At 45.1% G+C, this 15255-nt stretch overlaps 1 protein-coding gene across 1 annotated transcript in view; it reads left to right on the top strand.

The window, feature by feature from the left end:
• Positions 1 to 15255, top strand: part of cacna1ba (calcium channel, voltage-dependent, N type, alpha 1B subunit, a) — an 86612-nt gene that overhangs the window by 54688 nt on the left and 16669 nt on the right. The window contains 17 exon segments of the mRNA XM_060053463.1: positions 125 to 132; positions 490 to 619; positions 1051 to 1280; positions 1283 to 1337; positions 2009 to 2087; positions 2089 to 2147; positions 4118 to 4319; positions 5238 to 5402; positions 5931 to 6041; positions 6523 to 6606; positions 7881 to 7997; positions 8420 to 8485; positions 8845 to 8936; positions 9428 to 9578; positions 10164 to 10291; positions 12050 to 12146; positions 14239 to 14344. Coding sequence (XP_059909446.1) covers positions 125 to 132; positions 490 to 619; positions 1051 to 1280; positions 1283 to 1337; positions 2009 to 2087; positions 2089 to 2147; positions 4118 to 4319; positions 5238 to 5402; positions 5931 to 6041; positions 6523 to 6606; positions 7881 to 7997; positions 8420 to 8485; positions 8845 to 8936; positions 9428 to 9578; positions 10164 to 10291; positions 12050 to 12146; positions 14239 to 14344 — 1880 coding nt within the window.

Below are 15255 nucleotides of genomic sequence, written 5' to 3'. Positions count from 1 at the left end.
AAACCTATTGACACATCATTTATTTATTATTTGATTGTTCTGTTAAGACTTTGAAACCTTCAATGTTTGCGGGTAGAGAGTTCCAGGGGTTTTAGGTAGTGAAAGGGGTTCTGGTGAGGTCCAGGGTTTCCAGTGAGATCAAGTTAGTTCCTTTCAGTTCAAAGGGTTCTAGGTAGGTCTAGGGGGTTCTTGGGAGTTCAAATGGATCTGTAGAGTTATACATGTTCTAGTAAGTTCTAGTTAATTCCAGGGGTTCTACTGAGTTCTCCAGGTTCTAGTGAGTTACATGGTTTCTACTTAGTTCCAGGGGTTCTAGCAATTTCTAGGGGTTGTAGTGAGCTCCATGGGTTCTAGTTAGATTCAGTTATTTCTACGGGTTCTAGTAAGCTCCAGGGGTTCTAGTTAGTTTCAGTGAGTTCTAGGGGTTCTAGTGAGCCCCAGGGATTCTAGTTAGTTTCAGTTAGTTCTAGGGGTTCTAGTGAGTTCTAGGGGTTCTGGATCTCATTCTGTGTGTTTACCTCCAGAGGACCAAAGGGAAAGACATCAGCACCATCAAGTCCCTCCGAGTTCTCAGAGTCCTTCGCCCTCTGAAGACCATCAAGCGCCTCCCAAACTCAAGGTATACACCAAACATCCACTACACACATTGTGCACAATGACACACACACACACGAAAACACACACACACACACACACACACACACACACACACACACACACACACACACACACACACACACACACACACACACACACACACACACACACACGTGTACGTGTTTGTCTATGTTTAAATATTTGCATATATTGACTTCGGTTTCTTGTCTCAAGTGTGTTTGTGTTTGGTCTTGTGTATGATTGCTCAATCGATTCTGATTGATCTCAGAGTAAATTATTTGCTACAATTGCTCAGCTCAAGCCAGGTTCAGAATGGAAAAACAGAGAGTAATAAACATCTTACATAGGCTTATGCATACCTGCAAAGCAATTTACATAGATAAACATCTCCTTACAAAATGTATGCAACCTTTACTAATGTATCTTGTGTTTGTATGTTTTGTGTGCGGTGTGTGTGTGTGTGTGTGTGTGTGTGTGTGTGTGTGTGTGTGTGTGTGTGTGTGTGTGTGTGTGTGTGTGTGTGTGTGTGTGTGTGTGTGTGTGTGTGTGTGTCCACCAGGCGGTGTTTGACTGCGTGGTGAACTCTCTGAAGAACGTGCTGAACATCCTCATCGTCTACATCCTCTTCATGTTCATCTTCGCCGTCATTGCCGTGCAGCTGTTCAAGGCAAGTTCTTCTACTGCACCGACGAGTCCAAGGGCCTGGAGAAGGACTGCAGGTCGGTGGTACCCCTCCCTAGCTCCTCGTGCTACACTTCATCATTAAATACTCTCCTGTCCTCTTTTTCTTCTCTACTATCCTCACCTTTTGGGTGGTTATTTCCTTCTCCTCTCTTTTCTCTTCTTTCCTTCTCTTCTGTTTAAAACAAATAAATTCCTCTCTTCCCCCTGTCTCTCCCCCTCCTTTCCTCTACTCTCTTCCCTTTTCCTCTCCCACCTCTCCATTTCTCCCTTCCCCTCTCCGCCTCTCATCTCCCCTCTCATCTTATCTCCTCTCCTCCCCTCTCCTCTCCTCTTCACCCCTCTCCTCTTCTCCCCTCCTCTCATTTTCTCTTCTCTCCTCTCCTCTCTTCTCCGTCCTCATCTCCTCCCCTCCTCTCCTCCTCCTCTCCTCTCATCTCCTCCTCTATTCTCCCCTCTCATCTCTCCTCTCCTCCTTCTCATATCCCATCCCCTCTCCTCATCTCCCATCTCCTCTCCTTTCCACCCCTCTTCTCTCCTCTTCTCTCCTCTCCTCTCCTCTCCTCTGCTCTTCTCCTCCTCTCTCCTCTCCTCCGCTCTTCTCATCTCCTCTCCTCCTCTCTCCTCCCCTCCCCTCTCCTCTCCTCTCCTCCTGTCCCCTCTCCTCCTCTCTTCCTCCTCCTCATCTCCTATCCCCTCTCCTCTCCAGAGGTCAGTTCCTGGACTACGATAAGGACGAGGTGGCCTCCATGCCGAGGGAGTGGAAGAAGTACGAGTTCCACTACGACCAACGTGCTGTGGGCCTTCCTCACCCTCTTCACCGTGTCCACCGGAGAGGGCTGGCCAACGTAAGATCAGTGTGGGCGTGGGGTACATTTTAGTCTCTGCTGCCACTCACGCAAAGGGGGGATAGCACGCTGACCAGCATCGATGACGAAGAATATTCCTAAAGTTAAACTATTGTTTGTAGCTTTTATAACTTAGAACCGTTGAGCCACAGCTTGCTATATAAGGAGTAAACCATGCCGTTGAGTCACCTTGTTGTAAAATATTGTAAGATGGGGGTGGTGATGCAATATTGGTTATCATTGGGTATTATTTGTGTTATTTATAGCAAGGAGAATGCTTGGGATTGGCAAACAATGTAGTGTCCTGCCGACACACTGGAAGTTTATCGTATAAATCCAGTCTCACTGTGGGCTGGAGCACAACATAATGAGTATTTACATTAATTTACCTCGTTAAGCAACCACCCAGAGCTTCGTCTGTTACTGCAACAAGCTGCCCCGCCCCTTGTCGGCAGCAGACGCCAAGCCCCGCTCACCTCACACCCCAATTAAATATTACTTTCATCTATCATATTATCAGGTTTGATCACTTAATAAGCGGAATTGAAAATATTTCCCGCTGTGCTTTGAGCATACCGGTTTATGCGTTGAAAACTAAACATCTGGTCGATGGCTCTATTTGACTGTTGTTTTTAATAGCGCATTGATTTGCACATTTTTAAATGCAAGGGTGTCCTGTTATTGAAGAATAATGCACAACCTTGGAATGTTATTGACCGACCAGAATTGAGTGTTCAACAACTGTTTTATAAAGGCCAATAACAACACCCTTCCAGACATCGCTGCTTTATATGTTCTATAGGCAAAAAATCGGTGCAAAATCTGCTAGCATAGCATATCAAACATGTCAACACCTTTTGCCTGGGGTTTAACATTTGTATTCCTGCGGTTGTAAAACACTGTGAATGGCCTTTTGTTTGAAGGGCTCTATAAATATGCCATTACTTAGTTAGCATCTCAAACAAATTTAAATGTTTCACAGATGACGAATGAGGTGTGATTGAATGTTTCTGATGTCAGCGTTAAAATTTATTGGGCTGTGTGAAGTTCAAGCGACTTTGCTCATGGTCAGCAGTGAGTGGATTTATTAATTAATTAGCGCTGATAACAAGCGCTGAACACTAATCTCATGCTTATTACGTCTCTACAAGAGTTGTCTTTGTTCTCCTGTTGGTCTGTGATCTAACCTGTAAAGGAGCTGTGCCAGCACTTAATATGTAGATACAATGTCTATCTTACTAGATACCACTAATTATTCTGCTTTTACCATGAAGGCAAACACAAATATGTTACATTATCGTCACATTTTTGGATTCATTATCATTTCATGGTTGTGACAGATTGTCTCTTTTTGTCACCGCCAATTCCTGCAATGTTGTTTTTAGCAAAACCTAAAAATTACCCAAAAATTATGATGATGTATCACGCACAGCCCTTTCCCTTTCAATGTCTGTTTCATGGTGACTTCATGATTCCACAAATGGTTAAAGAGATCACTTTATAACCCATAACCCTAACCTTATGTAACCTAACCCTAGCATAACCCTAAACTTACCCTAACCTAACTAAATCCACACCTAACACTAAACTTATACCACCCCTAACTCTAACCCAACCCTAACTCTAAACAACCCTAACACCTATCAACAGAGTGTTGATAGGTGGATAATAAGCTCAATATATGCCAAATGGGTGAATGAAGTGAAAGAAGTAACTGTGACACCTGTTCTGTTCTGTTTTTTGTGCTCGATAGCCTGAAGTAGCCTGAAGGAGTTTCATGGGGTAATGTTGAATCTCTCTCTCTCTCTCTCTCTCTCTCTCTCTCTCTCTCTCTCTCTCTCTCTCTCTCTCTCTCTCTCTCTCTCTCTCTCTCTCTCTCTCTCTCTCTCTCTCTCTCTCTCTCTCTCTCTCTCTCTCTCTCTCTCTCTCTCTCTCTCTCTCTCTCTCTCTCCCTCTCTCTCTCTCACCAGGGTCCTGAAGCACTCTGTGGACGCCACGTTTGAGGACCAGGGTCCGAGCCCGGGCTACCGGATAGAGATCTCCATCTTTTACGTGGTGTACTTTGTCGTCTTCCCCTTCTTCTTCGTCAACATCTTCGTGGCCCTCATCATCATCACCTTTCAGGAGCAGGGAGACAAGGCGATGTCTGAGTGCAGCCTGGAGAAGAATGAGGTAGAGTTTGACAAACATTGCACTATCTACCGCTATCATTATACTGCACTGTCTCAGCCAGCTGGCCCCAGGGTACGAGAGCTAGATGTGAATTAATTAAACTTATACTTATACTGCGTGGACTAGCCACCAGAGGACCAAGGTGGGCGTCTATGGCCGCGCTGCTTCTACTTATGATTCCATTTTGGGGATTCTGCGTAGAGATCCTAATAAATAAACGATAAATTGACTGAAATTCTGCTGACCTCGGGTTCAAGTTCCGATAGTTACTCTCTGTCCAGTTGATTTTTCAGAAACTTGGTTGTGCAGAACTTTGGATTTATTCAAGTCATTTCTCCAATTTTGATTGTGTTTTAGCTTCACTTTTGGCATTACATAAAAGCCTATGCTAATTGACTAAATATAAATGGATTCTCCTTGAAGCGAGGTTAGGCAATAGACCAGAGCCGGAGTCAACTAGATTTTGAATGAAAAAGAGAACGGAAAAATCGAATCCCTCCCTTCAGATCTCCACCCAAAGCCACTCCCCCAAAACCCATTTCTAGCTTGCTAGTTTTAGCAATAGGTCTGCCATGCTTCATGGAAGACCCTGGTTATGCACAATGAGAACCCGGGCAGAGTGCTCACAGGTAACGGGTAGGTAGGAAGAAAGACAGGGAGGCCATCAAAACCTTTCATTCAGGTGAATAGGTTCAATAAATGTGCTTATTACATGCCTGCATTGGCCTTAGATAGTGGATTTCTATTTGATTAATTAATTGCTGTCAGGGATGTTAAGACAATTTCAACAAATATGACACAAATTTCTTCTTAAACAAATCACCTGCCTCACTTGATAACCGCTTTGATGAAGCTGTCTGCTATTCTAAATGCACAAACGTGTCCCCCTGAATGGCTCCCCTGCTTCCCTTGTCACAGAGGGCCTGCATCGACTTTGCCATCAACGCCAAGCCGCTGACGCGCTACATGCCCCAGAACACGCACTCCTTCCAGTACCGCATGTGGAAGTTTGTGGTGTCGCCGCCGTTCGAGTACTCCATCATGATCATGATCGCCCTGAACACCGTGGTGCTCATGATGAAGGTACACCTCCCGTCCACACACGGCTCCAACTCCGTCTCAAGGCCAAACACACACGGGGCTTTTCAATCATGCATAGCGCCGACTGCCCGGGAGGGTTTTATTTAGCAGCTGCTGAAGGTCCTGACCAGGCAAAGCTCTGTGACACCTCGGTGAAATAAATAAGAGATGTGTTCTCATCCATCTTTAACGCACGACGCTGCCGGCAGCAAAAGAGAGCTTCATTTTGACTGACAAGGATGCCATTAACATTACAAGGATTGGGCTTGGTGAAATAATGATGAAATGGAATCACTCCGTCTTCTCCTGTGCCTCTAGTTAGCATCTGCTATACAATATTTTATTGCCAACAGTTTGCACTTTATAGTGTGTCTGCTTATTTTAAAACTTCTTTATTGTGTATATTATCTTTATCTTTTATTACACTTTTTGTTTGTTACCTGTTGCACAGATGCCTGAAAGCATTTCAAAGCCATTCATGACTTCTACCTTTTATTTTAATACCCATATGACAAATACACTTGAAACCAGTTCCATGGAGCTCCTCCGTTCTACGAGGCCATGCTGAAGAACCTCAACATCGTCTTCACCGCCCTCTTCTCAATGGAATGTATCCTCAAAATCATCGCCTTCGGCCCATTGGTCAGTCCCGTCTCAGAGATGAATTATTCAACATGGTTGAAGTAGATGTAGTATGTAAGGGGGTAGTTTTGAAACTGAAGGAATTATTTTATGCAATGTCTAAATCTGCTACTAAGAGCTAATGCTATTGGCGCCTGCGTCAAAGCTGTGTAGGTTGCTAAATGTGTATTCTCTAAGTTTCTCCATTTTCTGTATGGGTTCTTCGTGTACATTCTTTAATGTGTGTAATGTACTTTAATTTGAACTGATCAAATGTAAGAGGCACAAATCACAGGCTACGCAAATACTTATTTGCTGATTGGTTCAAATTGATGCAAAGTGATGTAACTCATTGGAGGATGAGTGACATCTCATGTTTCCATCTCACCACCAGAGATGCCACTGGTCCTGCAGTAAATCAGATTGTTTGTATTCTTTAACCAGAATGACGTTTTTTGGTTTCATTGTTGTTTGTTGTTGTTTGTTTTCCCGCCCACCCCAGAACTACCTGAAGGACGCCTGGAACATTTTCGACTTTGTGACGGTCCTTGGCAGCATCACAGACATCCTGGTCACAGAAATCAACGTGCGAGACCCCCCCGAACGCAACACACAAACATCAATGCATTCCAACCCCTGCACCTTACCCCGGGGGGGCTAAACTGAGCAAGGAGGCGTCGCGTCGTGCTGCATTGTATTGAGTCACGTCCCGTGCGTCGCTTCGCATATTGCCGCGTTTCCTTTACGACCTGCTTCACAGGACACGTAACAGTGTCTCCTCAGGAGCAAGAGGAGCGTGTAGGAGGAATAGAATAGACAACTTTGAGTGCCCAGCTATATATGTTTATTCATGTTGTGTCAAACAATCATGCAAATGGATAACGCATACAGTACATATTTAGTCATTTAACGGGCTAACCAAACTTCCAACCAAATTCCTCCGTGGTCCTTCTCTAAAGAATGTCTGGGGTCAAGGACCTCACTGTATATCTCCACCTAGACTATCAACAGCACCTCGTCCATGATCACAAATCTAAACTGATGTGAGGATGTGAATTATCAAGAGGTGCATTGTCTGCGGAGGGTCACAGGCTTGTAGTTATATTGGGGGGGCTATATAACGACAGTTGTTTATTCATAGAGGCCCGTGTCGACGGGGGTAAAGATAGAATTGAAGTCTTTTTCAGCTTTTTGCTGCAGGTCTGCTAAAAAATAAATGATAATTTGGTGTAGCAGCTCTCAGCGATTAAAGTGGGAGCATTTCCTTACATATCAGCGCAAGGCTACGTGACGCGATGCTTGCGTAACCAGTCTAGCAAGGGGGATGCGAACACGAACACATCACAACCCAACTTATGCAGCTAATGAAGATTAATTAATCACAACCCCACTAATGCATCTCATAAACTTGAACACATAACAACTCCACTGATGCATCTTATGAACGTGAATTCATCACACAAACATGAATTGTCATTGGTCGGGGAGAAAAAGCTTGGTACAGCCAGCCTCAAATGCAATTTGCAGTGCAGCTAACTGTGTTATATGTTAAATGGTTTAATTCATGTTAGCGATGTGACGTGTGTATGTTGTCAGCCTGCGATCACCGTGCCATTTGACCGTTGCTGTTATGTTGCCTCTCCTGTCCTGTTCCTCCTCATTCTCTCAATGTCTCTCTGTCTCCCTCTTCTCTGTCTCGCGCTCTGTCGGTGGGTGTCTCTTTGTATCTTCTTCTGCCCCAATGCCGTCCCCATAGACCACGGTGAGTGAATTTCCATCTCACTCCAGTGTTTTTTGGTGTGTTTCTCTCTCTCCCTTTCTCGGTCTGACAGTGTGTTGTTATGTTCTCTCTCCCCTTAGGATCGGCTGTTGAACCTGAGCTTCCTGCGGTTGTTCCGGGCGGCTCGGCTCATCAAGCTGCTGAGACAGGGTTACACCATCAGGATCCTGCTGTGGACCTTTGTCCAGTCCTTCAAGGTATACACACACACACACACACACACACACACACACACACACACAGACACACACACACACACACACACACACACACACACACACACACACACACACACACACACACACACACACACACACACACACACAAACAAACTCTAACACTAACACTAACACTAACACTAACACTAACACACACACACACACACACACACACACACACACACACACACACACACACACACACACTAACACTAACACTAACACACACAAATGCGTATCTGCGTTGCATGCAAACACACAAATTCCCCTTAGTGTACCATGGTGTCTGACTTCTACACACACACCACAAAACCACTGCAGTATCACGAAATTAGGAGGTGATCGTATTTTATGATAGTAAAAAAAAATTGTTTAAACTTCTTTGTCCTCTTCCTCTAAAGGCGCTGCCCTACGTATGTCTGCTGATCGCCATGCTCTTCTTCATCTACGCCATCATCGGCATGCAGGTCAGAGAGCTCACGTATTATCACTCCCCATAAACTCACATAACAGGATTGACAGATCTGACCTTGATTCACTGATGTCATTCTCATCCACTGATGTTAAGTTGATTTGCTGATATCAAGAAGATTCACTAATATCATGTCTATTCGCTGATATCATGCTGCTTCATATACTCGCGAAGCCAGCCTTGGCCTTGGCTACGAACAAAATTGGCCAATCGCCAAATCAGCTTGAAAATAATATTTACACTCCCGAGACGAAAACCTTTGACTTTAACTTAGAACAGATAGACTCTCTCACAAATTCACTTTATGAAGCTGTGTGTGTGTGTGTGCGTGTGCGTGTGTGTGTTTGTGTGTAGGTGTTCGGGAACATTGATCTCAACGAGGACACGGCCATAAATCACCACAATAACTTCCGCACCTTCCTGCAAGCCCTCATGCTGCTGTTCAGGTAAGACATCATCAGGAACATCACCAGACACACTGATTGACACATAAACTGACACATCAACTGACACATCACAGGGCTCAACACCAAAATAACTTCACGGGACACATCGCATGACACTAAAAACTAAAATAACATAGACAGAAAAATCACAGAAAACACATCAGACACGACAGTCACATCACCAAAAAACACACATCACCTACACTACCAGACACATCATCCAAAAAACATCACCCGACACACTACCAGACACATCACCAAACACCTCACCAAAAACAAGTGTGTGTGAGGCATCTTGTTCTACCTTTCTGCTGGGAGTCGAACATCATAACCATCTTGCACCTTGCCTCTTATTGAAAGCTATAGTTTAAACATTCTACCCAGGTAGTCAGATCAATGTTGAGCTCTCGATATCCGCCTGTGCCTAAGTGTAGTTTATCTTTCTCTGTGTATCAGCGAGTTGTCCTTTATCCGTCTGTCCGTCCAAACAGGAGCGCCACGGGAGAGGCCTGGCATGAGATCATGCTGTCGTGTCTGAGTCGGCGGGCGTGTGACCCGGGGTCAGGGAACATAGCCAAGGAGTGTGGCAGCGACTTCGCCTACTTCTACTTTGTCTCCTTCATCTTCCTCTGCTCCTTCCTGGTCAGAAACAACACCATCCACACTAACTACAGTCAGAAAACAGCACCGTCCACACTAACTACAGTCGGAAACAACACCGTCCACACTAACTACAGTCAGAAGCAATACTATCCACACTAACTACAGTCAGAAACCACACCATCCACACTAACTACAGTCAGAAAACAACACCGTCCATACTAACTACAGTCAGAAACAATACTATCCACACTAACTAAAGTCAGAAACAACACCATCCACACTAACTACAGTCAGAAAACAACACTGTCCAAACAAACTAGTCAGAAACAACACCATCCACACTAACTAGCCAGAAAACAACAACGTCCACACTAACTACAGTCAGAAACAACACCGTTCACACTAACTACAGTCAGAAACAACACTATCCACACTAACTAAAGTCAGAAAACAACACCGTTCACACTATTTACAGTCTCAAACAACACCGTTCACACTAACTACAGTCGGAAACAACACCGTCCACACTAACTACAGTAAGAAACAACACTGTTCACACTTACTACAGTCACAAACAACACCATATATACACTAAGTACCGTCTAAATCCAACTGTGTATGTAGATGCTGAACCTGTTTGTGGCGGTCATCATGGACAACTTTGAGTACCTGACCAGAGACTCGTCCATCCTGGGACCGCATCACCTGGACGAGTTTATCAGGGTTTGGGCCGAGTACGACCCCGCTGCCTGGTATGTTACGCCAGCCTCCCGAGGCTGGACTTACAGTCAGAAGAACAGTGTATACTGTATAAACTGTCCGAGACCACCCTTTAAAATCATAGCTACAGTCATATTCCCGTTCATACATTCGTAAAACAGTTACAATACTCAGAGAACAGTACTTACAGTCTGATAGCAGTTCCTACAGTCTGTATACACAATGTCAATAGGTACCTTCTTCACCTTCAAATACTAAACGTATAGACTATACATTCTGATGTATTTTTTCACAAACACTCACTTACCTTGATGGATGTCTATGAAATGTGTGTACATCTCCACAAGTCGGTCTTAGATCTCCATGACCCCAATACAACAGGTGTCTCTCTTTTTTCCACTGAACGTTCTTCTCTAACCATGTCACTACTGGTACAATGAAACACTGTGAACAGCATTTTCAACCAGTTGTTCAGTGCCTCTGGACCAACTGTTTGTTGCTGTTTGTTGTTTTTTAATGCAGTGCTGAAACATTTTATGTTCATATGTTTGCTTGTTGTCGTTTGTTTTTACAGCGGGCGGATTTCCTATAAGGATATGTACAATTTATTGCGCATTATATCGCCCCCTCTTGGCTTAGGGAAGAACTGCCCTAATAGGGTAGCATACAAGGTTTGCAACCTACACCAGCCACCTCCGTCACCTAGGGTGCTTTGTGTACTTCTCAATGGCTGTGCACCAATGAACGAGCACCCGCACCCCTGTCAGACTGACTGGCCTCGGTCAATGAGGCTGGATCAGAAACAAAGCTTTCAAGGCCATTGATCCCCAACCTCTCATCTCTCGTAAGCTGCTCACTTGAAGTGCCGTCAAATGGACTACATGTAAGATTATACTTGCATAAATCAATTAAAATTGCCAATATATGAACAGGTTGTGTAGAACAACCTGTCGGTAGATTTATATTGTATTTGAACCTGGATGGTTTTGCCGGGCATAAAATAGGAAGTAACTTCCAATCGCAATCCTAAGAGCCCTAAATAAGAGCTAGCTCTAGCCAGTTTGTATAATTCTGTAGTTAGCTGCCGAGAAATGGACCCATTACACATTTCAAGCTCAAGAAGGCTGCGTTCCGCTGACAGACTAAGTGGTCAGTCATGAGAAGGAATATCGGATTCTTACCCGTAGTCCCTTTAAAAACATCGGTGTATCCTCTAAATGAGATGCTTTCAAGCGTACGTTTTCAAAAGAAAGGATCTGATCGGGAACGGTTGGGGATAGGCCACTGAAAGCTTTGTCGCTGTGGATCCGGCAGAACGAAACATCCAGGGATGTCGGCTGGCATGTCCCCGAGAGCAGACATCCCGACCCTCCTCACCCATCACCCCTACAGAACCCACCCCTCCACCACCCTCTGATCTGGGGTTGGGCCATATCAGAACCACACCAACTTACTACACAACCTCCCCACCACTTCCTGTCCTCCCCCCCCCCCTCCCCCCATGTCATCTCCAGACCAGCTCACCATCTCTGTGTTTCCTCCCAGGGATCCTGAGTGAACCATTCCTCCCCACCCCACCACCTCTGCTCCAGCCCTGCAGCAGTGGTGGAGGCAGGCGATTGCATCTCCGTCACATGTCACCGTCGGAAATCTAACGCCAGATTTCTGTCTTTTTTATTGTTTCCATGTCTCTACCTCCATCGTTTTGTCCTCCTTCTCCAACCCCCCCATGCGTCTGTGTTGGGTCCCTGTGTGTGTCTTCATCTTGGCTGCCCCCTGACCCCGTGAAGTGGGCGTATCAAGTACCTTGATATGTATCAGATGCTGCTCCACATGTCCCCGCCCTTAGGTTTGGGAAAGAAATGCCCGCCAAGAGTCGCGTACAAGGTAGATCCACCTCTTCTTCCAAAACCTCACCCCCTCCTAACCCAACCTCACCCGTTACCCCCCCCCCCCCCCCCCCCCGCGCCCCCCCCCCGCTCTCCCCTGTGATCCACAACCCACATCGCCATTGGCCTGAGCTTTGGCCAGCTGTCTGTGCTCTGCAGTGCAGTGTTCCCCGGATCTCACTGTTTGATATTGCTTTTTTTTTTAATTCATATTACTGTAATCTAATTAAACACCTGTGCCCAGTTGTTGGGCATTGCCTGCTTCGTGTTCTGAAAGCTCAGTTGGTTAGGTACAGCGCCTATAATTTACAATAACTTTTTTAGAATGTTTTGATATCGGCTTGGAAAAGTCTCTCTTTAGGATAACTTTAGTGGCCCTTAGAGCACAAATGGCCAGCGCCCCCTTGGAACACAAGCATTACTGCACAGCTATGCTGCTAGTGGGTAATTCAGCAAACAGAAGTTAACACAAAACATCAATGGATAAAATTACAATGGAAAACAAGATGGAATGCACAAAAGTTGACACTATATTTGAAATAGCAAGCCATAATATAATAACTGCTTACTTTACTTGAGAACATTTATAATAATATATATATTTATTTTCTATAAACATAAATGTGTATTTTTGAAGAGAATCCCACGTAATAGCTGCAGTACCCATGCACACCACCGGTGATACATGTACCACAGGTTGAAAAACACTGCTCTAAATCCTGTTGCCTAGTTAGTGGTTTGATTTGGTGGAGCTGTCCGAGTTAGCTTAATGTGTAGCTTATATGTTGCTTTCCTGTTCTACAAACACCAGTCTGTCTCTGCTATTCACCCCCAGCCATAGTGTTTTCTTTCATCTCCTCTGTCAAACCAATGTTAGATTTGCTCCTGCGTGCTTTATGTGGGCTTGTGTTATGTTTTTTGTCTGCGGGCCTGGGACTTGTTTGTTTGTGTCCGTATGTGTCAGGGCTGCACAATAGTCACACATTGTATTCCAATTTAGATTTCCTCAGAATAAATAACAATACATGACAATACTATAGTACATCTTTCAATCATTCATTATTAATTTACTAATTATATTGATGTTAATACAAATAAATGAAAGAACATTTAGAAATCAAACATGAACAATTAATAACATTTCGTCCACTATAGTGCCATCAATTAACCGGCTTTCAATCCTTACTCAAGAATACCGTCAGTGTGAACGTTTTTGATAAATTGTGCAGCTCTTATTGTTCTATGGTTGACTGCGGGCTGGTGCGTCCCTGTGTGGGTTTGTGTTTGGTTGGCGCCTTCCACACTGTCCTCTTTGTTGCACTGAGCTCCTGTTCTGCGTCAATCTGCACCGCACCGTGTCGCCAGATGCCCTGTCGAGTGGTTCCATGCCGGGCGGAGCTCAACCCCCACAGGGTACCGTGCATGCAGACATGCGGCCGGGTCATTAGAATGCCTGGACACCGCTGGGTGTCGCCTATTGGTAGTGGTCCACATAGACACCCGTTCCACGGCCCGTGCCTTGGCCGGCAAACAGAGTGGAGCTCCAGGGCCGGTTCGAGGCATCGCCATGGTTATGCGTCTCGCCTTCTTCTTCTTCTTCTTCTTCTTCTTCTTCTTCTTCTTCTTCTTCTTCTTCTTCTTCTTCTTCCACTCTGTTTCGGCCTTGGTTTGGTGCACTATTGACTTGTGTTGTGCTTTGTCGCAGACTCTGCCGTTAGCGGTGATGTCACTGTGTGGTCTGTCTCCTCATGCTTGCTGAGAAGGCTTTTTGTGTGCTGAACTGAATCCTATAAACACCCACCCAGCCATCCACCCAACTTCCACCCTGTTATCCTGATTGCTTTGAATTGGAACTGCAATTGTTAAAATGCATGACCGGTTCTACAGTTTGAGTTTGAGTTTTATGAAAACCAAGACACAAAGTGAGACATCACTTTCCAACAGCACACTCATTTAAATACCTCAGTGAGGTTTGCCGGCGCTGGGTCTAACCTCTAACCTCTACTCCTCCACCAACCACCCCCACCAACGCCACGGCTCCTCCTGCTCCTCCACCCGCACCACCTCCTCTTCCTCCTCCTCTTCTTCAGCGCCTGGTGAAGATGAACATGCCCATCGCTGACGACAACACAGTGCACTTCACCTCCACGCTGATGGCGCTGATCCGCACCGCCTTGGAGATCAAGCTTTCCTCAGGTCAGAGGTCGTGTGGTGGTGATGTCACACACCAGGCAGAGCAGCTGGGGGTTGTGACGTTGTGTAGTGTGTGCATAACGCAGCAAGACATGCGTTGAACTGTAAACATCACCATGAATTGAAATTAGAAGGAGCCAAATCTTTTGCTCATTCCGACCGTGATTCACTGATGAATCTGGAATTTACTGGCCCTCTGCTCGTTTGTTCAATTGCAGTCCAAATGAACACCTGACTTTCACCCGATAACCTGACCTCATGTATCCCCTCTTCATCATGAAGAGCCTCGAGCTGGCGCCCCTGGCAAGCGTGTCAATGTGCCACATTTCAATCAAACCGAAAAAGAACCTAACCACATGACCCCCATGTTCTGTTCTTTGCCAATTACCTGTTTCACTTGTTTGTTTGCTTCTTCGCTATTTTACCCAGAAGCATAGCTCCTCAGAGATGTCACAGCACAGTAAACACAGGTGTACCTCTGTACGCTAATTATAGATAGCCAACGCTCCAGGCGAAGCTGTACGAATACACAAAGCACTAGTTCTGTGGATGCTCATTAAGCTACAAATAAAATCCAATATAGTCATTTCAGGACAAATCCGGCGTTGACCCAGATATTACACCCTGAAACAATCGAAAAGCAGCCCCCACCAAGTTTGGTTACATCCTGCTATTGTATTTTGTCTCAGGATAATGGAATTTAAAACTGTAGTTATCTCGATCTAAATATCCCCTTGTGCAGATGGGTTCCGAACCTTGCGCCCTGTGTTCTGAGCTGGTTGCAGTGTGTTTTCAAGGTCCCATTTGGACTCATTAGGACATTTCTGTGCGTGTTCCTCAGCTCATATGGCTTAATCACCCCCCCCTCTATCCCCCAGCTTTACCAACGGAATGAGAGCATTTTAATGAGCATC

This window comes from Gadus macrocephalus, chromosome 6 (assembly GCF_031168955.1).
Source record: "Gadus macrocephalus chromosome 6, ASM3116895v1".
Classification (NCBI taxonomy): Eukaryota; Metazoa; Chordata; class Actinopteri; order Gadiformes; family Gadidae; genus Gadus; species Gadus macrocephalus.
This window is presented reverse-complemented; position numbering and strand designations above follow the sequence as displayed.